Source organism: Athalia rosae, chromosome 1, assembly GCF_917208135.1.
Source record: "Athalia rosae chromosome 1, iyAthRosa1.1, whole genome shotgun sequence".
Classification (NCBI taxonomy): Eukaryota; Metazoa; Arthropoda; class Insecta; order Hymenoptera; family Athaliidae; genus Athalia; species Athalia rosae.
In genome coordinates this window covers 5,549,204-5,569,130 of record NC_064026.1, presented here as the reverse complement: position 1 = coordinate 5,569,130, position 19,927 = coordinate 5,549,204, and the positions used below count along the sequence as shown (strand labels likewise).

Here is a 19,927-nt window from a genome sequence, read left to right as displayed (position 1 = left end):
GAATATTCTGGCGACGGGTATTTTTTTTCTTGCTTCGCTACTCAATCAAGAAAGGAACGGTAGGAACATTTTCATTGCTTAAAACCCCAAGTTCGAGTCCGCGAATTTTTTTTCATTCTACTTTTTCATCGGAGTAGGGTGGGGTGAGAACCGGAGAACGAATGAACTGTAACTGAAATTTACCTGGTTCAACACCCGGTAACTCCTGAACAACAGCGCGAAGAAAATTCCACCCTGCAATTATCAGAAGCTGTGTAGTACGTATCTGGTTTTGACGGCAAAGAAATGTTGAAAACAATTAAACGATAAAGCCGGCCAGATGGTTCTATATTTTTGGAGAACGTTATCGGTGTGCCACGCTGGGGTAAAATCCATTTCAGAATCATATCAGGTATTGAGTTAACCGTGAATTTTACCGGAAATCGAACTCTGCGGGACGGTAACTTACGTGTAACGTGCAATTTATCGAAAAGCAATTTAATCTCGTATCCAATTCGAATATCTGGAGCAATCGGTACCTACGGAAACCGTAAATGCGTTTACACATCATTATTTACAACGTTACGATTCGCACATGCATCCCGATGGTGATCCCCCCCCGTACAAAACAATAATATTTTTTTAACAATAAAATCTCCATCGTAACGTTTCTGCACAAACACTCCGGATAATGATCCAAAATTTTACTGAAGGAAATCAGCCCCTAACTGCTGTGTAGATTATGGTATTTCGCCAATGTAATTCTATCTTCGTATACTTATTAAAAACGATTGTATCGATCGATCGAAAAAGTGAAAAATCGAGGATAACTCGATGGAAAAAATTCGTAGCTCAATTTGCTCAACGGAATCGTGTTCCTGGGGTCAAAATACATCAGAGAAGATCGATCGATGTTAAAAATACTTCATTTTTGGCCCAAAAATCGAAAAAATTCAAAGGGGTACCCCTTGAAATTTTGTCGATTTTGGGTCAAAAAAAAATATTTTATTTTATATGCTATTCTGATGTATTTTGACCTCAGGAATCCGAATTCACAGGTCAAATTGCTCCATCTATGAAATTGATCGAGTTATCGCCAATTTTTCACTTTTTGGAGCAGAAAAATCGAGATATCTCTATGGGAAAAATTCGTCGCTCAATTTGGACAACGGATTCGTGTTCCTGAGGTCACAATACATAAGAAAAGTGCCATACGATCAATTTTAAAAAATAAAAATTTTTGGCCAAATTTTGAGATTTTTCCAAGGGGTACCCCTTACGATTTTTTCAAATTTTGGCCAAAAATTTTTATTTTTTAAAATTGATCGTATGGCACTTTTCTTATGTATTTTGACCTCAGGAACACGAATCCGTTGTCCAAATTGAGCTACGATTTTTTCCCTTCGAGATATCCTCAAATTTATGCCAAAAATCGCGAAAAAATGGGGATAACTCGGTCATTTTTGCAGATAGATCAATTTTTCTTCCGGATTCGGATTCCTGAGCTCAAATTACATTAGGATAGACTAAAAAATCAATTTTTTATTTTTGACCCCAAAAAGCTGAAAATTGGCGATAACTCGGTCAATTTTAGAGATGGATCAATTTTTCTTTCAGATTCGGATTCCTGAGATCAAAATACGTAAGAAAAGCATATTAAACCCAATTAAAATAATGATTTATTTTTTGCCCAAAAATCGATTTTTTTTTTGATTCTTCAAGAGTAATCTCACATATAAACAGCTCGGAAATCCAAATCTGAAAGCCAAATTCATTTAAAGTGAAATTAGGCGAGTCGTCGCCAATTTTTTACTTTTCAGAGCAGAAAAATCGAGATATCTCGATGAGAAAAATTCTAGATTTACTAACAATAAGATAGCTTCATGATCGAATATGGTTGAATAAGTACACCATCTCGTTATAACAGCTAAACTAGGATTATGTGGCTCCAAGTATTTCCGGGAGAAGGGTGATTTCGATTTATGGCTGACTCGGCCACGCTGTCCCTGAAATCTGGGTACCGTTCTCATCGTGTGACACACGTGATCCCACGAACATCGATTTTTACGGTAATTGCCTTGGGAAATTTTCCGTGTACGACGTTGACTAAAAAATTAAACGTGCGATGCATTTTGCGCGTGGCAAATTCCAAAATTTCCATTTGCATCCAGGTAATCCAAAATCCGCAAACTTTACAACCATCGTTTAGCTTCAGCGCGGTTGCTCGAGGCTTTCTGATTCGCCTTTGTCTCGCACGTGCGAAGGAAAAATCAGCACGTAATTTTCTAGAGTACGTGCTCAGCATCCCGTTGGGGTAAACGTTGAATAACTACATCCACATTATTCGTAGGACGAGTTACGTACCTAGAGATATTCGGATTTCGATAATTTTACATTCGAGGCCTTGTTTTTTATTTCCTATCTTCCGGTGCGAAGAACCTGACATTTTTGCGACTGAGATTTTCAATTTAATTTTTCGAAACATTTCTCCTCTTTTGACGATAAGTGTAATTAATGACCATGGATTGACTTATTTATTCTTTCTTACGTACGATGTTATCACGTTGAGGTTCTTCAGGTCGGATCTGCATCCCAAAATAAATGTTGAATGTCTCTTTTACCGTCACATCTAGTGCAAACTAGAACCACCTGCTCGCTTCCGTGATGGCCGACATACGGCACAGAGAAAAAAAAAAGATGCATCTGACTTCAGGTCATTCTGTGAATAGCATCCAAAAGACGCGTCGTCCTAGTTATGATGCTGAAGCAAATTCTGTACTCCGCACTGACGCTGCTTTTCATTACTCGGAAAATTTCTTAACAAAAACTTGAAGATTCAGGATTAATACCTCATAATCTCACCGGTTAATTACTGACCATCTTTATGAATGATATCGTTATTATTATTAGATCTACGACCTCGTTGTTTTATGGTGTGTTACGTGGCCGTCTTATTACACTTTCTTACGCGTCGGCTATTACAGTTGAAAAGATGCTCTGGCGTAACATGCTGTTTGGAAAAGTTGTTGAGTCAAACTCACTTCGAATAATATTCCACGGGCAACGACAAAGAGAATTTCGACATGTATAGGCTACTGCTTTGTCACTTTGGCAAACTAATTTTGATTCATCTTGTGTTTCAGCTTGGATCTCTCAAAGGATACTATCTATTTTCGCACAAACACGTTCACAAACGATCCGTAACAACGAGTGATCATCACCACAAAGCCCTCAATGACGAACCGAAGGTGAGTGATAAACAATTTATGTAATTGATCGGCTGACAAACAAACCGTCGTATCGATCTTATTTCAGCAATTCGTCTGATAGCCAGAGGTCATAAAAATCTGGCGAGACGAATCTCTTGCATAGGCCATCAAACGATCAGTTTGATGAAAAGAAGCATCAATATGTGTCGCCACGATATAATTGAATCAAGACTCGTTTCGATTAAATATGTTCGCCGATTTATTTCGCCGCACTTGTCCCCAGTTTATCTATATCTAATTTCTCGACGCCGATCAGTGTCGATTGAATGACTTAGGATTGCAAATTTAAGAATAAAACGCAATTGAAATGCCTACCGAACAATAAATCGGTGGATCGGTGTTCCAGGTACATTGGTTTCAGCAGCAGCACGAGAAAAAACGAAAGAAAAGGGACTTCAGCGCGCCCTTGTTCAGTTATAGCGATTACCCAGCATTTTCCGACGACTATAACCCCAGGCAGAAACAACAGTATCATCAGCAAAAAAATCGCGGAGTCGGTTTGCAGTTCCCTTTCATAGATCCACTGTACAAGGAGCAGTGGTACTTGGTTAGTATCGTCGATTACGATCGACCCGTTTTCACCGTCTTATTGTTGAACCACCCACTCTCGCTACCTCAGAACAATCAATCAATACCGCGAGCGTTATGCGACCTTACAACATACCTCATCCTCAAAAATTCTCAAATTATTCGAGATTCATTCTCAACAACCGTCGACAACGACACTGTACATGGTATTATGCTCTTTTGAAGACAGAACCAAAAAACAATCGCTGAGCCTGACAATTTCAGGACTGAAGCACACCCGACATATTTTCATCTCGGGGAAAACTCGATGTAGAATAAAAGTATCGCTCGATGGGAGAATGAATGTAAATTTTCTCGTCAGAACGGAGGAGCGAAGGATGGCTACGATATGAACATCGGTCCGGCATGGCAGAAGGGGTATACCGGCAAAGGAGTGGTCGTTTCAATCCTCGACGATGGCATCCAGACGAATCATCCAGATCTAGCTCTGAACTACGACCATGAAGCGAGTACCGATATAAACGATAACGATTCGGATCCCATGCCTCGGGATAACGGTGACAACAAACACGGTACCAGATGTGCCGGGGAAGTTGCCGCTGTCGCTTTCAATAATTATTGCGGAGTTGGCGTCGCTTATAACTCGAGCATCGGAGGTAAGAACGAAATGATAACGCTCTCGCGGTCTGATCGGAAGTGATTCAAAGTCCGAATGAATTTTCTGCATCAGGTGTCCGAATGCTCGACGGTCCCGTGAATGACGCTGTTGAGGCCAGAGCTTTGGGTTTGAATCCGGAACATATCGATATCTACAGCGCCTCGTGGGGTCCTGAAGATGATGGAAAGACCGTTGACGGTCCGGGACCGTTAGCCAGACGCGCTTTCATCTACGGTGTTACAAGTGTGAGTTTTATTCAACACTTGGGAATTACCGGTTTGGGGTGTTTGATTTTTCTCTGTTTTATTCTATCGCAGGGTCGTAGTGGGAAGGGTTCGATATTTGTGTGGGCATCGGGAAACGGGGGAAGGCACACAGATTCTTGTAACTGCGACGGTTACACAAACAGTATTTTCACCTTGTCCATATCAAGCGCGACGCAGGGTGGTTACAAACCGTGGTATTTAGAAGAATGCAGTTCGACGCTGGCGTCGACATATTCCTCAGGGACACCCGGAAATGATAAAAGCGTCGCGACGGTTGATATGGACGCAAAACTCCGTCCGGATCACATCTGCACCGTTGAACATACGGGGACTTCAGCTTCGGCACCCTTGGCCGCGGGAATCGCGGCTTTAGCTTTAGAAGCGAATCCCAGCCTCGGTTGGAGGGACATGCAGTACCTCGTCGTCCTTTCCTCCAGATCTGGTCCGCTCGAAAAGGAACCGGGATGGATACTGAACGGCGTTAAAAGGAAAGTTTCGCACAAGTTTGGGTATGGTCTCATGGACGCTGGAGCGATGGTTAGCCTAGCTGAACAATGGACGAATGTCCCACCTCAACATATATGCAAATCCCAAGAGATCAACGAGGAGAGATCCATCGAAGCCACTCCCGGATATACTCTGAGCGTTCACATGGACGTGAGCGGATGTGCCGGAACACTGAACGAAGTTCGGTTTCTCGAGCATGTACAGTGCAAGGTACGTTATTTACATAAATACGTGAATTGTTTACTATCGAATCGCAGTGGTAATTATGATTAAAAGATCAATAAAAACAACCGTGTTATTCAAGGTCTCGTTGAGATTTTTCCCTCGAGGTAACTTGCGACTACTTCTGACCTCGCCAATGGGTACAACGTCCACTTTACTATTTGAAAGACCGAGAGATGTTCTGAGCGCGAACTTCGACGACTGGCCATTCCTCAGTGTTCATTTCTGGGGAGAGAAGGCTGACGGAAGGTGGACCCTACAGATTCTCAATGCAGGAAATAGGCGCGTCAATACACCAGGCAAGTTCCTTGTTGTTTTTTTCCTTTTTTTACTTTCTCGCCTGAGCTCACGATGTGAATTTTTCTTCAGTTTCAAGCTTACAACTGTATTTTTACCTCGCATGTACGTTTTTCTTCCCATTTCAAGTCCAGTGAATATGTGCTGAGTACGTGTCGTCACAAGCCTCCACGTGAGAAATACTTCAACGCTGTGACCCAGCGAGAGACCAGACGATGTGACATTGTTGTTTATTGTTGGCATTGCATTTTTCTATTTCAGCTGTGTTGCCCTGGAAATGCATGAATCAAATTACTCCTCGCAATTTTCTGCCGCTGTCTCTTCCTTTATTTCCAAATTTGTACGTCTTGGCTTTTGCATCGCATCGTACGGTGTCGTTATCGCGTGTCCTCCTTAAATTACTTAGACGACGATTGACTATGTTACAGGAGTCCTGAAGAAATGGCAGCTTATATTTTATGGAACGGCTACCAACCCTATTAGGATTCGGACGCAGCAGTTTAACCCGGTACAAGCACACCCAGCCCTATCTTCCTTCTCACAAACCCGCCCGTCCCAGGGTTTCTACAATTCCGACTTCTTTGGCGTCTCTGCGTTTCAGAACTATCAGGGAGCGTTCACCGGGTCCGCATCGAACGTCGAGGAGTCTGTTGCCAATCTCGATGGCTCCGCTGCTTCGATCATTTTGACCAATCAGTTGTCGAATGATATCACATCCAATAACAATCGTCTCGTTAATCACAACTGCGATCCACAGTGCGATCAACAGGGCTGCTACGGCGAAGGACCGACCCAATGCATCGCCTGCAAAAACTACCGACTTGACAAGTGAGTTGCAAAATGAATAGAATTTTTTGATTCAAATATTTTATACTTGCTTCGGTACTGCGGAGAATACTTCCAACGCTGGATACTTCTAGTCTGAGAGACGAAGACATCGATGAAGGACTCTTTTCGGTCGTTACCTAATCATCTCGCACAGAAGCGGGAAGCTGCAGAATACTGAACACACATTTTCAGCCACGCGTTCACACGACTTTTAGGAACGCCCTTGAACGTGCTTCAATCGCCCGATCTCGCGCCCTTGAAAATAACCCTCGACTTTGTCACCCTCGAGTTCTTCTCAACTCTCGAATCTTGCCGTTTCAGCACCTGCGTAAGTCGGTGTCCTCCAAGAAGCTTCCCAAATCAAGGTGAAGTTTGCTGGCCCTGTCACGAATCCTGCGAGACTTGCGCTGGCGCAGGACAAGACTCTTGTCTTTCCTGTGCTCCAGCACACTTGAGGGTAACGGATCTCGCCGTTTGTCTCCAACAGTGCCCAGAGGGATATTACGAGAGTAGGTTTAAAACATATCGTCTCCGGTTGATAAAGTCCAAATGAACCGTACTGCGATCAGTGTTATCGTTATTAAAACGGAATATCGAACTTCGTTATCAGATGCTGAGAATGGAACGTGCGTTCCGTGTGAGGCGAACTGCGCTAGCTGCCAAGATCGTCCCGATCACTGTACAAGTTGCGAACATCACCTGGTCATGCATGAAAATAAATGTTACGCCGCGTGCCCTCGGTACACCTACGAGACAATGGACTACAACTGTGCGCCCTGTCATTCCAGCTGCGAAACATGCAACGGCACAGGTCCTTCTCAATGTATCAGCTGCCGACCTGGACTCGAATTCTCCGAAGGTGAGATTACCGAAATATTTTACGAATAAATAAAACGAACGAAGTTTTGTCGAAATGCAGACTACCTTGTGATTTTACCCTTCAATAAAATTGGAACAATTTACATTCTCGTAGGGGCCTGTCGTACTTCCTGCCCAACTGGCTATAGCGCTGATAAAAAACGGCGAGAGTGTATCCTGTGCCCCACGGGTTGCCAAGACTGCTCATCGACAAGATGTTTCACTTGTAGCCCCGATTGGAATTTGGACAGTAGCGGTGTTTGCTATCCATCGACTCGCGCGAGGTGTGACAGTATGGAATACTTCGACAGTGGACGTTGCAAGCGGTGTCATTCAACCTGCGAAAGTTGCTCTGGAGCAACACGAGACTCATGCATCACTTGTCAAGAAACGCTGTTTCTTCAAGGTAAAAAATGTGTTTCACAGTGCGAGGATGGGTTCTATTCCATTACGCAACCCGCGAACAGGGCACTCTGCGTTCCCTGTCTTCACACCTGTAAGACCTGTGCGTCGAGATTGAACTGCACCACTTGTCAAGACAATCTACAGCTACAAAGTGGCGAGTGCAGATCTTCGTGCGCTGAGGGGTGAGCATCAGATGTTTCGAAAATGTTGGAATCGCTGAATATTCGCAGCACTCTTGACACGAACGGGAAGTCATGAAGCTCTGTCTATTTGATTCCAGGTATTACAGTGATCGTGGCCAATGTGCCAAGTGTTATCTCTCTTGCAAAACCTGCTCAGGACCGAGAAGAGATCAATGCGTGACGTGTCCGAAGGGGTGGCAGTTGGCGGCAGGAGAATGTCATCCGGAGTGCCCAGAAGGTTTCTTCAAATCGAACTTTGGCTGTCAGAAATGCCACCATTACTGCAAGACATGCAGAGGTGATTGCCTCGACTTACGTGCATTTTCACGAGTTTCGCAAAAATACGAAAACTTCAGAGATCACTCGATTCTGGCAGTGGATATTTTCATTTTTGGTAATTTGAGAGCAATTTGGTTTCAGGTGAAGGGCCGCTCGAGTGCACATCCTGTCCCGCACATTCGATGTTGGAGGGAGGGCTTTGCATGGAATGTCTCGGAGCTCAATATTACGACTCCCTAACTCAGCTCTGCAAGACCTGCCACCCAAGCTGCCAAAGGTGTACTGGACCAGGTAAATTCAGTTGCTTGGCATGTGCAGCTCCACTGCACCTGGACAAACTCAACAACCAATGTGTTCCTTGTTGTGCACCGACTGTCACTAATCCTGAAGAACAAGACTGCTGCTTATGCGACCCCGAAACAGGCAAGAAATACCTTCCTCTTCTCAGGTTTCTTATCCGAGAAATCCATGAATGATATTCAGTTTCATATTTCTTGACTTTCTCATCTGACTTGGCAAATCCTTGATTCAGAGGGTTGCAGGAATAGCTCACCTGCTGGAAAGAGGAGGGTTCCCGGTACAGAGTTTTCACGTGATGGCTCCGGAGCTCAGGGACTTTCTAGCAGCATCGGTAGATCCAGAGATTCTGCATCTTTAGCGGTCACGGCAGCCACCGCAGTTGCAGTTGCCATTTGCTTAGCATCGATCGCCTTGTTTGCTGCGATATTCGTAGCGCTGCAGGTCGGTTGCAATCCATTGTATATGTTCATTAACGTTGTATACCCCTCTGACATGAAGCCATGAATTTCACGACGATGATCATCTTGTCGCGATTATCCTGTACTTTCTGCATGAGCAGTTTATATATGTATCCGCAGGCTTTGTCGCGGAGAAGAGACTCGACACTCGGATACACAAAACTCGCTGTGCGGGTTGAACCATTAGACGACATTGATGCGGATGACACCACCGAGCTGATGACCTAGGTCTAAGGTTTACCACAGCCGCTAGTAGACCTCTGTCGAAGTATTCCAGAGAGGGTTTCATGGCCCTGACCTGCAGACTTTTGAAGTCTCTATCTGTCCAGTGCGTGACGGGATACATAGTGATCGGATCTAGCGATCTAGCGAGTGAGGCTTAAATAATAGTTATTCGAGCGTGTCTATTATAATCGTAGATGAACGACTGGATGTATTTTTACCAATTGACCGTTCGTAATGATTAATTAGCCGAGTAACTTGATCTGGATATTTAAAATATGAACAAAATGTACGAAAGAAAGAATGAATGAAAGAATGAATAGAAGAAAAATGGTGTGGTGTGTGCGACTGTGATTCGTAATCAGGAGTATTCACAAATATGCATGCATATAGTAAATTTAGATTTATGAAAATGAGAAATTGGTGCGTGTTGTTCTGTTCTATAGTGTGGACTCAACGAAGGACCTCGGAAGAGTGATAAAATGGTTGAAAAGTGCCTGAATAGTGGTCCCTCTCTAACCCCTAGCCCTTCCCTCTGTCGTTCGATTTATTTGCTGTTTTCCGGAAAAGAGATTCCAAGATTGCTCCCGACTATTAACTGATGCATCGAAGAATCTCAGGAAGTAGTGGCGACGATTGCGTGATATTGCGTTTGCTCTTCGGTTGGTGGTAAAGAAATATGCGTATCAAAACCACTTATCAAAATATCCAATCGTTTTTATAAACGTTCTAGGCCGCGAATTACTGCAAATCCGTACACCTAGTTACCTAACTGCGGTTAACGCAGCTTAACTATTGTCGTTAAATGTTTGACACATGTGGCAAAAAAAGAAAAAAAAATGTGAATAGAAAAGCGTTATCGCGGTATCTAAAATTTTAGTACATTTTGGAAATTCATTAGCGACTTTATCGAATACAACTACACATTGTCCCCGTGTTCTCAATTCATTATTACCCAGTTACGCGATGTGATTTTAATATCATATTATAATAAGAATCTTCTCCATCCGTTTTATAGGTTTTGTAATTATTTGTTATTATTTGATTGTCTACGTGTTTTGTTTAATAATTCCCTTACTTTTCTCCATTGTTCTTTTTCAATCTAAACTCCTTGCATGACACCAATTTTTTACCATTTTTGGTGTTCTGTACGGAAGGTTACAACCACAAAAAAATACAAAAAAAAGCAACAAAATACAAACGAATAAAAAACATTGTATTGTAATCTACTATTCTTAACACTGTAACCAACGCATGACGTGAATATTCAATTTCCCCTCATGATTTGATATAATATTATTATTATTATTGTACTTTTATGATGAAAAGAATTATAAGAATATAAATTAATTACGGAATTCGGGGGTTTCATTTACAATCAAAACTTCTATTCAGCCGACTTGTTCTCAGAATACATTTCTACCTCCTATTTGGGTGATTAATATTACTAAAGAAAACTTGGAGTTCATTCGAATCCTTTTTATTGTTCACCGTGTTCGACCGACCGCATGCTAATAAAACTTGTAGCTTGTTTGCCCGCTTACTAAGTATCCAGCTAAGCTGAAGTTAGCGTGACTCTCTACGTCGCAAACCTACCGGGGTTGGCTAATTAATGTCAATATTGTTCATTGGTCACCCGTACGTACATTACGAAAAAAAATATCGCGTCACGCACAATAAATTGCTTGCATAGTATAAGTCGGAAATGGTATTCTGTTGTCCGTTGTCGGGCTCATTGACAGATCCAATTGATATCCACATCTACAGCGAATAGACTCATTTTGCCAGTCGCATTGTCGGTCGAAAATTTTTTGTGTCAAGCACTTGATAAATCAGTTTTATTTTTATTTACTTATTTGGATTATTTACAGACTTTTCCTCCGTATTTTCGAGCTATCTACCATGTTATTTTTCAGCTAGTCATGTAATAAATAACGACGAGCAACTACAGCTCTGTCACAAAATGTGCTTATATACCCTTACCCTCAGATAGTGTAGAGGTTCTACCTCGAATATTATGATTTATTGGAGACCGTCCTCAAACTCCGGGGACTCGTGACCGACGTGACTTATTATTTTGATCCTTCAGAAGTCAGCGGGCTACGGGCTATATCAGTAAAGCAGGCGACGTGTTTGTGCGAACTCTGGTAAGTAAACCTTACATGCCAAATTAATTTAGTTTCCTACGTCGAGATGAAGTTGGAAGAAAATTCTTCCCTTGTGTGCGATACGTTTAGCTTTAGATCAGACACGAACGCTGAGAAAATTGTCTCCCTGAAACGGAGAATGTTTGGTTGTTAAGTAAACAACGGAACTATCTATTGAATCAACCGAAAAATTTGGACGAAATTTTTTTTCAACCAGATGGTTAAACCTGGTAAATTCGGCGAATAAAATTTTCTGTTGAATCAACAATTTCTGTTTTAACTCGGCGTTAAAATCTACTGGATTTCTAAACCTACAATTCGACTCGAGGGAAGGATTTTATTGATCAAACAACAATTATGCTCGAAATTTCTGTAGCTTTTTCTATTACTTTATAGAGAAAACCAGTATAATTGTCATTGTTGGTCCTGTCTCACCTTCATCGATTTTCTTATTTTTCACCAGAACTCAAAGGTCTACTGCCATGGTCTATATTTACCATGGCGAGGAATGGTTTTCATCACCGCTTGAAATAATATTTTCAACTGTCCTTCATTTAAGAATCAAATTGAACGAATTTTTATCTCAGCAATTCGAATCCGACCCCTGAAGACCTATCCCTGTAAAAACGAGGAATAGATGCCGGCCGTTTCGCAAAACGGGTGGTTTCGGTTCCAAATCGCGGAATTAAAATACATCAAAAAAGATTCGCGAGGACGATTTGAAAGAGGTTCAATTCCATTGACTCAAAAATTGAAAATCTGTAGACTTTATAGCTAACTCTGATTTTAAGTTCTAAATTTTACAAATAACTTGACGAAGTTCTCGCTAATTAAAAACATTGTTCAACACAAAAGTTTATATCTCCGAGGGCTATCTGAAAAGTGGTGGGCAATCCGATTTACGTGGAATAACTCGAATCGTAGGTAATAGTATACCTATACAAGTTATACTACATTAGCTATAACGCGAAGCGTCTACGGAAAGGGTATTAATCTCGATGGTAATTGGGTGGGCAAAATTGATGAATCATATTAATACACCAGTTTCGCTGTGGTGAAGCCACGGAGGTAATTTTTTCTTTCCCCAGCGATCAAAATTGCCGATGATTTATGAAGGCGATATACTGAATTCTGAGAATATACAGGGGAAGAAATAATAGTATGGATATCTACTGGAGGCTATTATTAAATCCAGCTTTTCGTTCACTAGGAAACATGCGTGGTCGATGGATAGATTTGTTATACTTTTATCCGAATTAGAAATAGCTGAATTGATACGACCTTCGACCTACCCCAATTCGTTTAAACAGAAACCCCAACTGCTCCGCGGGTTGAAATAATCTCGATTCCCTAAATTAGACGCGCTAGATACAAGAATATCCTCTAATCCTGAACCTTGCATCACCCCGTGTCATTAAAATGCATGAATAGGTACAATTTTTGAAACTATTGACTAATTGTGAGTGAAATCATTGAACTCGAGAACATCTAAAGGAATTTTGTTATCAGCGTTGTTTGTTTTGTCGAAATTTGTCGAATTTCTATCTAATCAAGTCCATCGAGAAATTTGATCAATAGTCATAATTAGTCCAAGCCCAATGGGTTACTGGAATGCCTTTTATTATATTTCCAGTTCTTCGCCAAATTATGCAGAGCTATCATCACCTATTTTTTTTTTTTTTTTTTTGTCTACAGTCTCCTGAAGTCACAACTCTTTCATTAAGGAGGTAATAAAATCCACGACTCACATTTTCATTTTCCGTGTGATGTCCCATGCTCCCCGCATTCACAAGTTCATCATGACTTTTTCTGACGCCCAACTTTATGAAAAAAAAAAAAGGAATGTGGTTGGTCGCGTTTTTTCGCCGATCGATGAATATTTATTAATATAATTAAGGAAAACTCTCTGCTCCTGGTATTACTAATTATACCTAATTACATCGACGTTATAGAGATTTCAGGAATGCTCGTCGACATCATAGAGGAATTCATCTTCGTTCCTCAGGTGAATTCCGTCACATCCAAAGACAAAGGGGGCTTCGTAATTATATCGCTCTTGAAATCGAGGAATTTATTAGTCAACGCGCAACGCAATGATCAATTAGTGTGAACAGCCATTGCTATTTACAATGATGAAGAACTATACATATAACCCGTAGAACGCTCCGAAGCTACGAGCGAGCTGAATGTGCTCCTTGTAGAAAATGAAGATACGAAACAGACTGCAGACATAAGATTTTCATTCTACGCAAGCACGAAATATAAATGAAAAAAAAAAATTCAATTATAGAATGCCCCATCTCGATTCGCAGACGGCAGGTACAGAAAAACGAAGGTGCGGATAAAGCATTTAGTTTTTTTTTTTGTTGAATACCGTTGATCTTATATTATTTCGCTCCTAGGATCCTTGCGACTGAAACGTTTGCGTCGACGTCAAGATTTTTCGAGTAGTTCTGTTCAATTTTGGAATTCCAAATTAATTTGATTAAATAGTAATGATAATATAGAGCCAGTTGGAACTTAATTTATGGCATCGTATCAGGGAATATCGGAATGCATGAGTCGTGAGCTACACGTAAAAAGCTGATAAACAAGCGTACAAATATTATATTCGTACTGACAGGGCGATGAAACATTCCTGAAAATCCCGAAATATTTCAGCATTCCCTCGTTCATTCAGTTAATCCAGGAATCCCAATGTAGGGAGGGATCGGAAATATTTTTGTAAAAAATTACTCGTCCTAACAAACAAAATACGAGGAATTAATAAAATCATGGTCTTTGAAATTCAGTTGATATTTTTACCGATATTCACCCGCTGAAAGTATTTTTATAACTTGTCGTCTTGTTGCAGACTAGACGCACGTAAGTGCAAATATTATACCATTCGCAGACGAAGCTTTCGGTTTATCCTCGCCTTCGTCAGTTTAGGTAACGAAATTGTGGGACGACAGTTGAATTTCCCAAGGGAACTCCGGACAATATCGCTATGACAAAAGCAAGCACCAAGTCTCGACGTACGAATTCTACCTTGCCTAAGGCCATAATGTCTCTAGGAGTGGTCAAAGTGGCAAAACTTCAGAACTACTTCGGTCTCATATCTTCCTCTTACTTCCCGAAGGGTCGTTAGAATAACCCGCTCAAATACCAACCCAAAGGGGTTTTCTTACTCCAGTTGATTATTTTCGGTACGTTGAATAAAAACGAGAAGACATTTTTTTTATTGCATATCATCTTCGGAAAAAAGTTGACGTTCAACTCGTTTATATCCTTTTTATTCGATACATGTTCACGTAAAATTATATAGCAATTGCATTTGAATAAGGGGATTTTGGGTGTCATATAATTTGAGTAATTATTGATTTTGGAAAAGGAAGCAGTAAAAAAATAAGAAGAAACACGACATGGTATATAGTGCGGGCTTAGAAAGTGACTTTCTCATTTTTCAAAAGCCTGTGAGTTCGGCAAAAGTGGCGTCCATATCATCGCAGATAAACTTACATTTATCTTTCTCCTTGCGAATGTCGTCTGTGCGGAAAAAAAAAGGAAAGAAATTTATCGACCCTCTCTACTCGGCTCATCTATAGTTTCCAAATTTGTACGAATAAAAATGAGAAACAATCAACCGACCTTCGCGCATATCCATCTCCTTCAAAAAGACTTTGACTGTTTTTTCAGCATGTATCGCTCGTTTCTCCGCCTCTTTCAGTTTTACCTTCAGAGCTTTAAGCTGGCCTTTGAATTCTTCAATTCTTTGATTTGCCTGGTACGAGTAACGAATTTAACAATTAGAGTTTTTCAATATCATCGATAGCGAAAAGTAAGGCTGATTGGATCACTAGGTAAATTGGAACTTTATTCGTCTATTTAATGATACCTTCTCTTCGGACACCTCCAAAGATTTTAGAATATTCCCTACGATGAAAAGTTCGTCTTCCCGTTCCACGATTTTACTATAAAAAATATAACTAAACATATGAATTTATTTCCGATGTTGCAAATTAAGCGAATCGATAAAATACAATTCATACGAACGCTTCACTGGACTTGACTCTCTCCTCAGCAGCCTCGAGTTCGTCCTCTACGAAGGCTAATTTTCTAGCAATTTCCTCTGATTTAGCATCGGCGTCCTCAGCAATCGCTCTAGCTTCTTTGAGTTGAGTTGTCAGCTGATCCATTCGTTCTTCATCGAGCTTATTCCGATTTTTCAGTACCTGGCAGATCCTGAAATTAAATTATCAGTGTCCAATCTTTGACACTGACTTGCGAAATAGTCACGTATGCAAATTAAGTGCACGTAATATAGATATGTAAATGTGAGTCGAATCGTAGGACCTACCGATTGGCATCGTCCGCTGTTTCCGTTGCCTTTGTCAATTTTGCCTGAGCGATCAATCTTCGTTCTTCCGTTTTTTCCAAATCCACCATGCGCTGCTGCATCTTTCGATTTAGTATCGCCAACTCCGATTGAGCCTGGTGAGCATAAATAAAAATGAATGAAAAAAATGTATTCCATTCAAATTCACGGGCGAACATATCAAAGAATATATTTCCAATTCACCAACCAGGGTGAATGCCTTTTCCGTAGCTTCGAGATCCGTGTTCGATTTTGCTAGTTGAGCCGTCGTCACCTCGTAGTCATGCTCCATTTGTTGTAATTTTTTGGCAAGATCTTTTACTTCGTCCCGAAGCATTTCTTCTTTTCTGTTAGCTTCTTTAGCCTTTTGGTCGCAGGTGTCCGCTTTGTCCATCGCCAAATCCTTCTCAACCTTTAACGTCTGCAATCTCTTCTTTATCGCGTTCATCGCTCCACCGTTTATTCACTAGATATATGCATAGAGAATTGATTATTTGATAAATTATCCTGCATCATACCCCAAATCATTTCTTAACACCGTTTAAAATTTTGTTTTCCATGATGTTGAAGAGGCGAAAGAAGATGCGAATGTAAAAAGTGAATCGACGATCAATTGACATATTTTTTCTGAATCTGCTAAGATGTGTTGTTTTTTCTTTCAACTTTTACTGTTATCAAAATTCCGAACCAACACGTTACCTTGTTATTTTGTATTTGAATCATCCAAATGACGGTCGATGGGTTACTGCACTCCCAGATTAAATCGAACAATGCTTTATAGACTATCGTGAATGCAACAAGAAAGAGAAGTAAAGTCCTTTACTTAGACACCAAAGGAATTCTCCAAGTTCTTCGGGTGCCTCGAAATGCCCACTTTGCCTAGATCCAAGATGTCCTAACGATCGCGTGGATTCTTGCAGCTACTAAAATAAACATTGAGCACATCCAATTTTCCAATTCGTCACGTATTGAATTTATTACCTTATCGAAGATACTGAACAGACAATTTTTCACTACGGCTAATTTTTGACGGCAACAACGGTGTGATTCAGAAGTTCTTATGAAATTATTCTGTCGACTTTTTCGCTGATGTATCCAGTAGAGTAATATTTAGACGCTTTTTGTTCTGTTTCGTTATATGTCATGCTAACAAATGTTGCAGATTGAAGAGTGTTAGTTAGTTAATACGAAGTGTTAGTATGGTAGCATAGAAATGGTGAGTTCAATGTAACTACGAAGGTAGTGACGTCGTATAGTTTTAATGTTCGATCATCTGTATCGCTTCCAAATTTTGTTTAATTGAAGAGAAAAAGTGATACCCCGATTATTTTCACGTCAACTATGAGGATATGAGAAGAAAAAGAAAGTCGCGCAAAACCCCTACTTCAATGACTTTTATTTATATTTATTTATCTTCGCATTTTTGTATACTTATATCTATAGGTGTATATTTTTAGTAATACAATTCATTACTTTGATAACAACATATAAACAAAAATAATTTAAATGTATATCGAAGTAATAGTTTGCGTAGTCAGGGGGATGGTATTCCTGAAAAATAAATTTAATGAATTCATGAAGTATCGACATCTCGGTATTGTATAGTACAATCAAATTACATAACAAGTCCATTTGTTAATAAAAATAGCCTTTGACATTACCGTTGACATTAAAGTCTTTGCGCCAAATGCAAGACAGAAAGTTTTAGTAGCTGCATTCTTGATGAATGATTTGAACTACTGTTAGAATGAGCGTAGCTGTTGGTTATTTTTAAAAAGCATCAGCCTCGATTAGATATTTTTACGTCAAAGCGGATCAATCGCGTTGAGCGATGCATTAAAAAATAAATAAATAAATGAAACTAGCTCCGAATTTCAAGCGGGAACATAAGCATTGTGTTGCCTGGCAAAGAACATAGGATGTGCATGAGATTTGAAAATAGAGATAATAATAATTCAATTAATTAATATCCTGTCATTTCGGAGAAGGTCAAATCCAGGTCGTCGCAAATAGCCTTGTACTTTTCCTTCTCTCCTCTCAGTTCGTCTGAAAAGAGAAATTTAATGTCAGATCGAACCGATGGAATGATAGAACATGATTTGTATAGAACGTCGTAAAATTCAATGGAGCGGGCCAAACTTTGATCATTCTGTACAAGGGATTTGGCGGATACCTTCTTTCATATCAACGTCCTTTAACAACTGTTTAACTGTTCGTTCCGCAGTGAGAGCTCGTTTATCCGCACCCTTTAGCTTCGCTTTGAGCGACTTGAGCTGCAGCTTGAAATCTTCCACTCTTTGATTAGCCTGAAATGTAATATTGTTTAATTTGCAAGCTTGCCAATTGATTAGCCAATTCGAGGACGAATAACTTTCGTTTGAGCCAAATATACACAAAGACATCGAAATTCGAATAACCTTCGCGTACCTTTTCCTCGGAAACTTCGAGAGATTTTACTATGTTTTGTACAATGAATAACTCATCCTCTCGTTCCACGATTTTCCTGAAAAAAATACATATCATCACGATTATCCCTAGTGATCGATGGAAATTTATTTATGTTATACTGACGCTTCGCTAGTTTTCACTCTCTCCTCAGCTGCTTCTAATTCTTCCTCAACGAACTGTAACTTCTTTGAAATCTCGTCTGACTTTTGGTCCGCGTCCTCAGCTAATAGCCGCGCGTCCTTCAATTCGGATGTCAGTTTTTCCATGCGTTCTTCATCCAGCCTACTCCTATCTTCCAATACTTTGCACATTCTATAGAAAAAGCAAAGATGATGCGTAAATTATAATTTTCAGATATTTATTGTTTATTCAGAGTGACGGATTGAGAAAAAAAAATGATCTAACCGTTTGGCATCGTCAGCGAGTTCCGTTGCGCGTGTCAATTTCGTTTGAGCTGTTAAACGGGTCTCCTCTTTTTTATGAAGGTCCTGTTCGATCGTCTGAACCCTTCTTGTCAGTCCGGAGAGATCTTGCTCCGCCTGTCCGGAAAACAACACGCATGAATTGGAATCGAATCTTTAAACATAGCGGCTACAGGCCGTGAACTAATTAATGTTCAACTTTTTAGAAATATACGTACCTTTGAAAACGACTTTTCGCATTGCTCGAGAGCTTTAGTTGATTGTTCGAGATTAGCTTTACTGACGGTATAATCACGCTCCAACTGAGCCAGACGTTTTCCTAAATCTCTGACCTCATCGTTGGTGGTTTCAGCACGTAGATTTTCTTGCTTTGCCTTGTTCTCGTTTGCCTCGACCTTCTCCATAGCGACTTCCATCTCCAGCTTCAGCGCCGCAATTTTCTTTTTGATCGCATCCATTTTTTCTGACTTTTAGTTTGCGTTTGCACTTTCCAAAATATGACACTTGTCGATCCTGCGTGTAGCTGAAAATTTTTATTTCCGAATAAATCGGTTGAATTTGAATAAAACTCCCGCGAAACCTTACGAAATAATGCCAATGCGCGTGGATTGAAGAGCGATTTGAAACAGATCATTATCGGGGGTTGAATTTGCGCGCTTTTTATCAAATAAGTAACGATTAATTTTATCTGAACGGGATCAACGAACCTTAACTTAGTCTTTGTTGATTAATAAACGGTTCGAATGCTAAAATTCACCCCAAGGCAAAAATGAATGACGATTATTTTTAATAGGGCTGCGATAAGACGTTAATCCGTAACTGAGAGGGGGGAATGAAGATGAAGTGAATTAATGAATGGCGGCGTCTGCTGAAAGGGTTTAATTATCAACGAAACTTACTTTTATCGAGGAGCTGGTCCTCGACAGAGAATGCAACACACCCGGATGCCTTCCGATGCTAAGCTAAAATAAAACTAAACTATACGAAGATGCAGCAACAGCATAAAGCTCCTCGGGCGATCCAAACCAATCCAATCCAATTCTATAATTGCTATGCGTCTTGGCTGTGATCCCGATTTCCTCTAGGCTCTTTGCCGGTCAACCCCCGTTGCTGCACTAAAGAAACGAAACGCGATCTCCACCTCCCCATGCTATTTTAGGCCGAAGGAATCCTACCACTCTTTTAATCACGTAGTCGAATTCTTATTGTAAACAGCGACAAATTACACTTCGAAACAGATAAAAATCTAGGATAAAGGTATTATAGAATACATCATCGTACCCCCCTTGTTCCCA

At 40.5% G+C, this 19,927-nt stretch overlaps 3 protein-coding genes across 6 annotated transcripts in view; 1 reads left to right on the top strand and 2 right to left on the bottom strand.

The window, feature by feature from the left end:
• The window catches only part of LOC105684095 (furin-like protease 2), a 54,405-nt gene extending 43,789 nt beyond the window's left edge, over positions 1–10,616 (top strand). For 2 of the 3 annotated variants that reach the window (XM_012397209.3, XM_048657437.1), the window contains 14 exons: positions 3,123–3,227; positions 3,595–3,795; positions 4,138–4,432; positions 4,507–4,679; positions 4,752–5,417; positions 5,512–5,728; positions 6,155–6,554; positions 6,876–7,063; positions 7,165–7,413; positions 7,528–7,999; positions 8,098–8,297; positions 8,420–8,701; positions 8,811–9,019; positions 9,157–10,616. In XM_012397209.3, the coding sequence (XP_012252632.2) occupies positions 3,123–3,227; positions 3,595–3,795; positions 4,138–4,432; positions 4,507–4,679; positions 4,752–5,417; positions 5,512–5,728; positions 6,155–6,554; positions 6,876–7,063; positions 7,165–7,413; positions 7,528–7,999; positions 8,098–8,297; positions 8,420–8,701; positions 8,811–9,019; positions 9,157–9,264 (3,765 nt within the window). In that variant the 3' untranslated portion in view covers positions 9,265–10,616. The remainder of the gene's footprint in view (positions 1–3,122; positions 3,228–3,594; positions 3,796–4,137; positions 4,433–4,506; positions 4,680–4,751; positions 5,418–5,511; positions 5,729–6,154; positions 6,555–6,875; positions 7,064–7,164; positions 7,414–7,527; positions 8,000–8,097; positions 8,298–8,419; positions 8,702–8,810; positions 9,020–9,156) is intronic. The other variant, XM_012397210.3, reaches the window with a different exon arrangement.
• A 3,919-nt stretch (positions 10,617–14,535) lies between these two features.
• On the bottom strand, positions 14,536–16,931 carry LOC105684098 (tropomyosin-2-like). The gene is made up of 7 exons (XM_012397215.3): positions 16,462–16,931; positions 15,971–16,228; positions 15,745–15,878; positions 15,441–15,629; positions 15,283–15,358; positions 15,036–15,168; positions 14,536–14,933 (listed from the first exon to the last, which is right to left on the bottom strand). The coding sequence occupies exons 2-7, from the start codon at positions 16,208–16,210 to the stop codon at positions 14,851–14,853; spliced, it is 855 nt and encodes a 284-aa protein (XP_012252638.2). The 5' UTR covers positions 16,211–16,228; positions 16,462–16,931; the 3' UTR covers positions 14,536–14,850.
• Positions 16,932–17,161: 230 nt separating this feature from the next.
• LOC105684097 (tropomyosin-2-like) lies at positions 17,162–19,675 on the bottom strand. 2 transcript variants are annotated; one of them, XM_012397214.3, is made up of 7 exons: positions 19,340–19,492; positions 18,851–19,155; positions 18,616–18,749; positions 18,334–18,522; positions 18,190–18,265; positions 17,936–18,068; positions 17,162–17,808 (listed from the first exon to the last, which is right to left on the bottom strand). In XM_012397214.3, exons 2-7 carry the CDS (start codon positions 19,088–19,090, stop codon positions 17,726–17,728), a joined length of 855 nt encoding a protein of 284 aa, XP_012252637.1. In that variant the 5' UTR covers positions 19,091–19,155; positions 19,340–19,492; the 3' UTR covers positions 17,162–17,725. The 2 variants fall into 2 exon arrangements, with proteins under 2 accessions (XP_012252637.1, XP_012252636.1); XM_012397213.3 differs by lacking the exon at positions 19,340–19,492 and adding an exon at positions 19,532–19,675 and having other exon boundaries at positions 17,163–17,808.
• Between the last annotated feature and the right edge of the window lie 252 nt (positions 19,676–19,927).

What these genes read in the sequence shown, in the direction of transcription:
- LOC105684098 (XM_012397215.3), bottom strand. Translation starts at nt 16,210, where the DNA reads ATGAACGCGATAAAGAAGAGATTGCAGACGTTAAAGGTTGAGAAGGAT. An exon ending in AGAGTCAAGTCCAGTGAAGC is followed by an intron (nt 15,359 to 15,440) that starts GTTCGTATGAAT and finishes TATTTTTTATAG; the next exon opens with TAAAATCGTGGAACGGGAAG. An exon ending in GGAGATGGATATGCGCGAAG is followed by an intron (nt 14,934 to 15,035) that starts GTCGGTTGATTG and finishes TTTTCCGCACAG; the next exon opens with ACGACATTCGCAAGGAGAAA.
- LOC105684097 (XM_012397213.3), bottom strand. Translation starts at nt 19,090, where the DNA reads ATGGATGCGATCAAAAAGAAAATTGCGGCGCTGAAGCTGGAGATGGAA. An exon ending in GCGAAAAGTCGTTTTCAAAG is followed by an intron (nt 18,750 to 18,850) that starts GTACGTATATTT and finishes TTTTCCGGACAG; the next exon opens with GCGGAGCAAGATCTCTCCGG. An exon ending in GGACGTTGATATGAAAGAAG is followed by an intron (nt 17,809 to 17,935) that starts GTATCCGCCAAA and finishes TTCTCTTTTCAG; the next exon opens with ACGAACTGAGAGGAGAGAAG.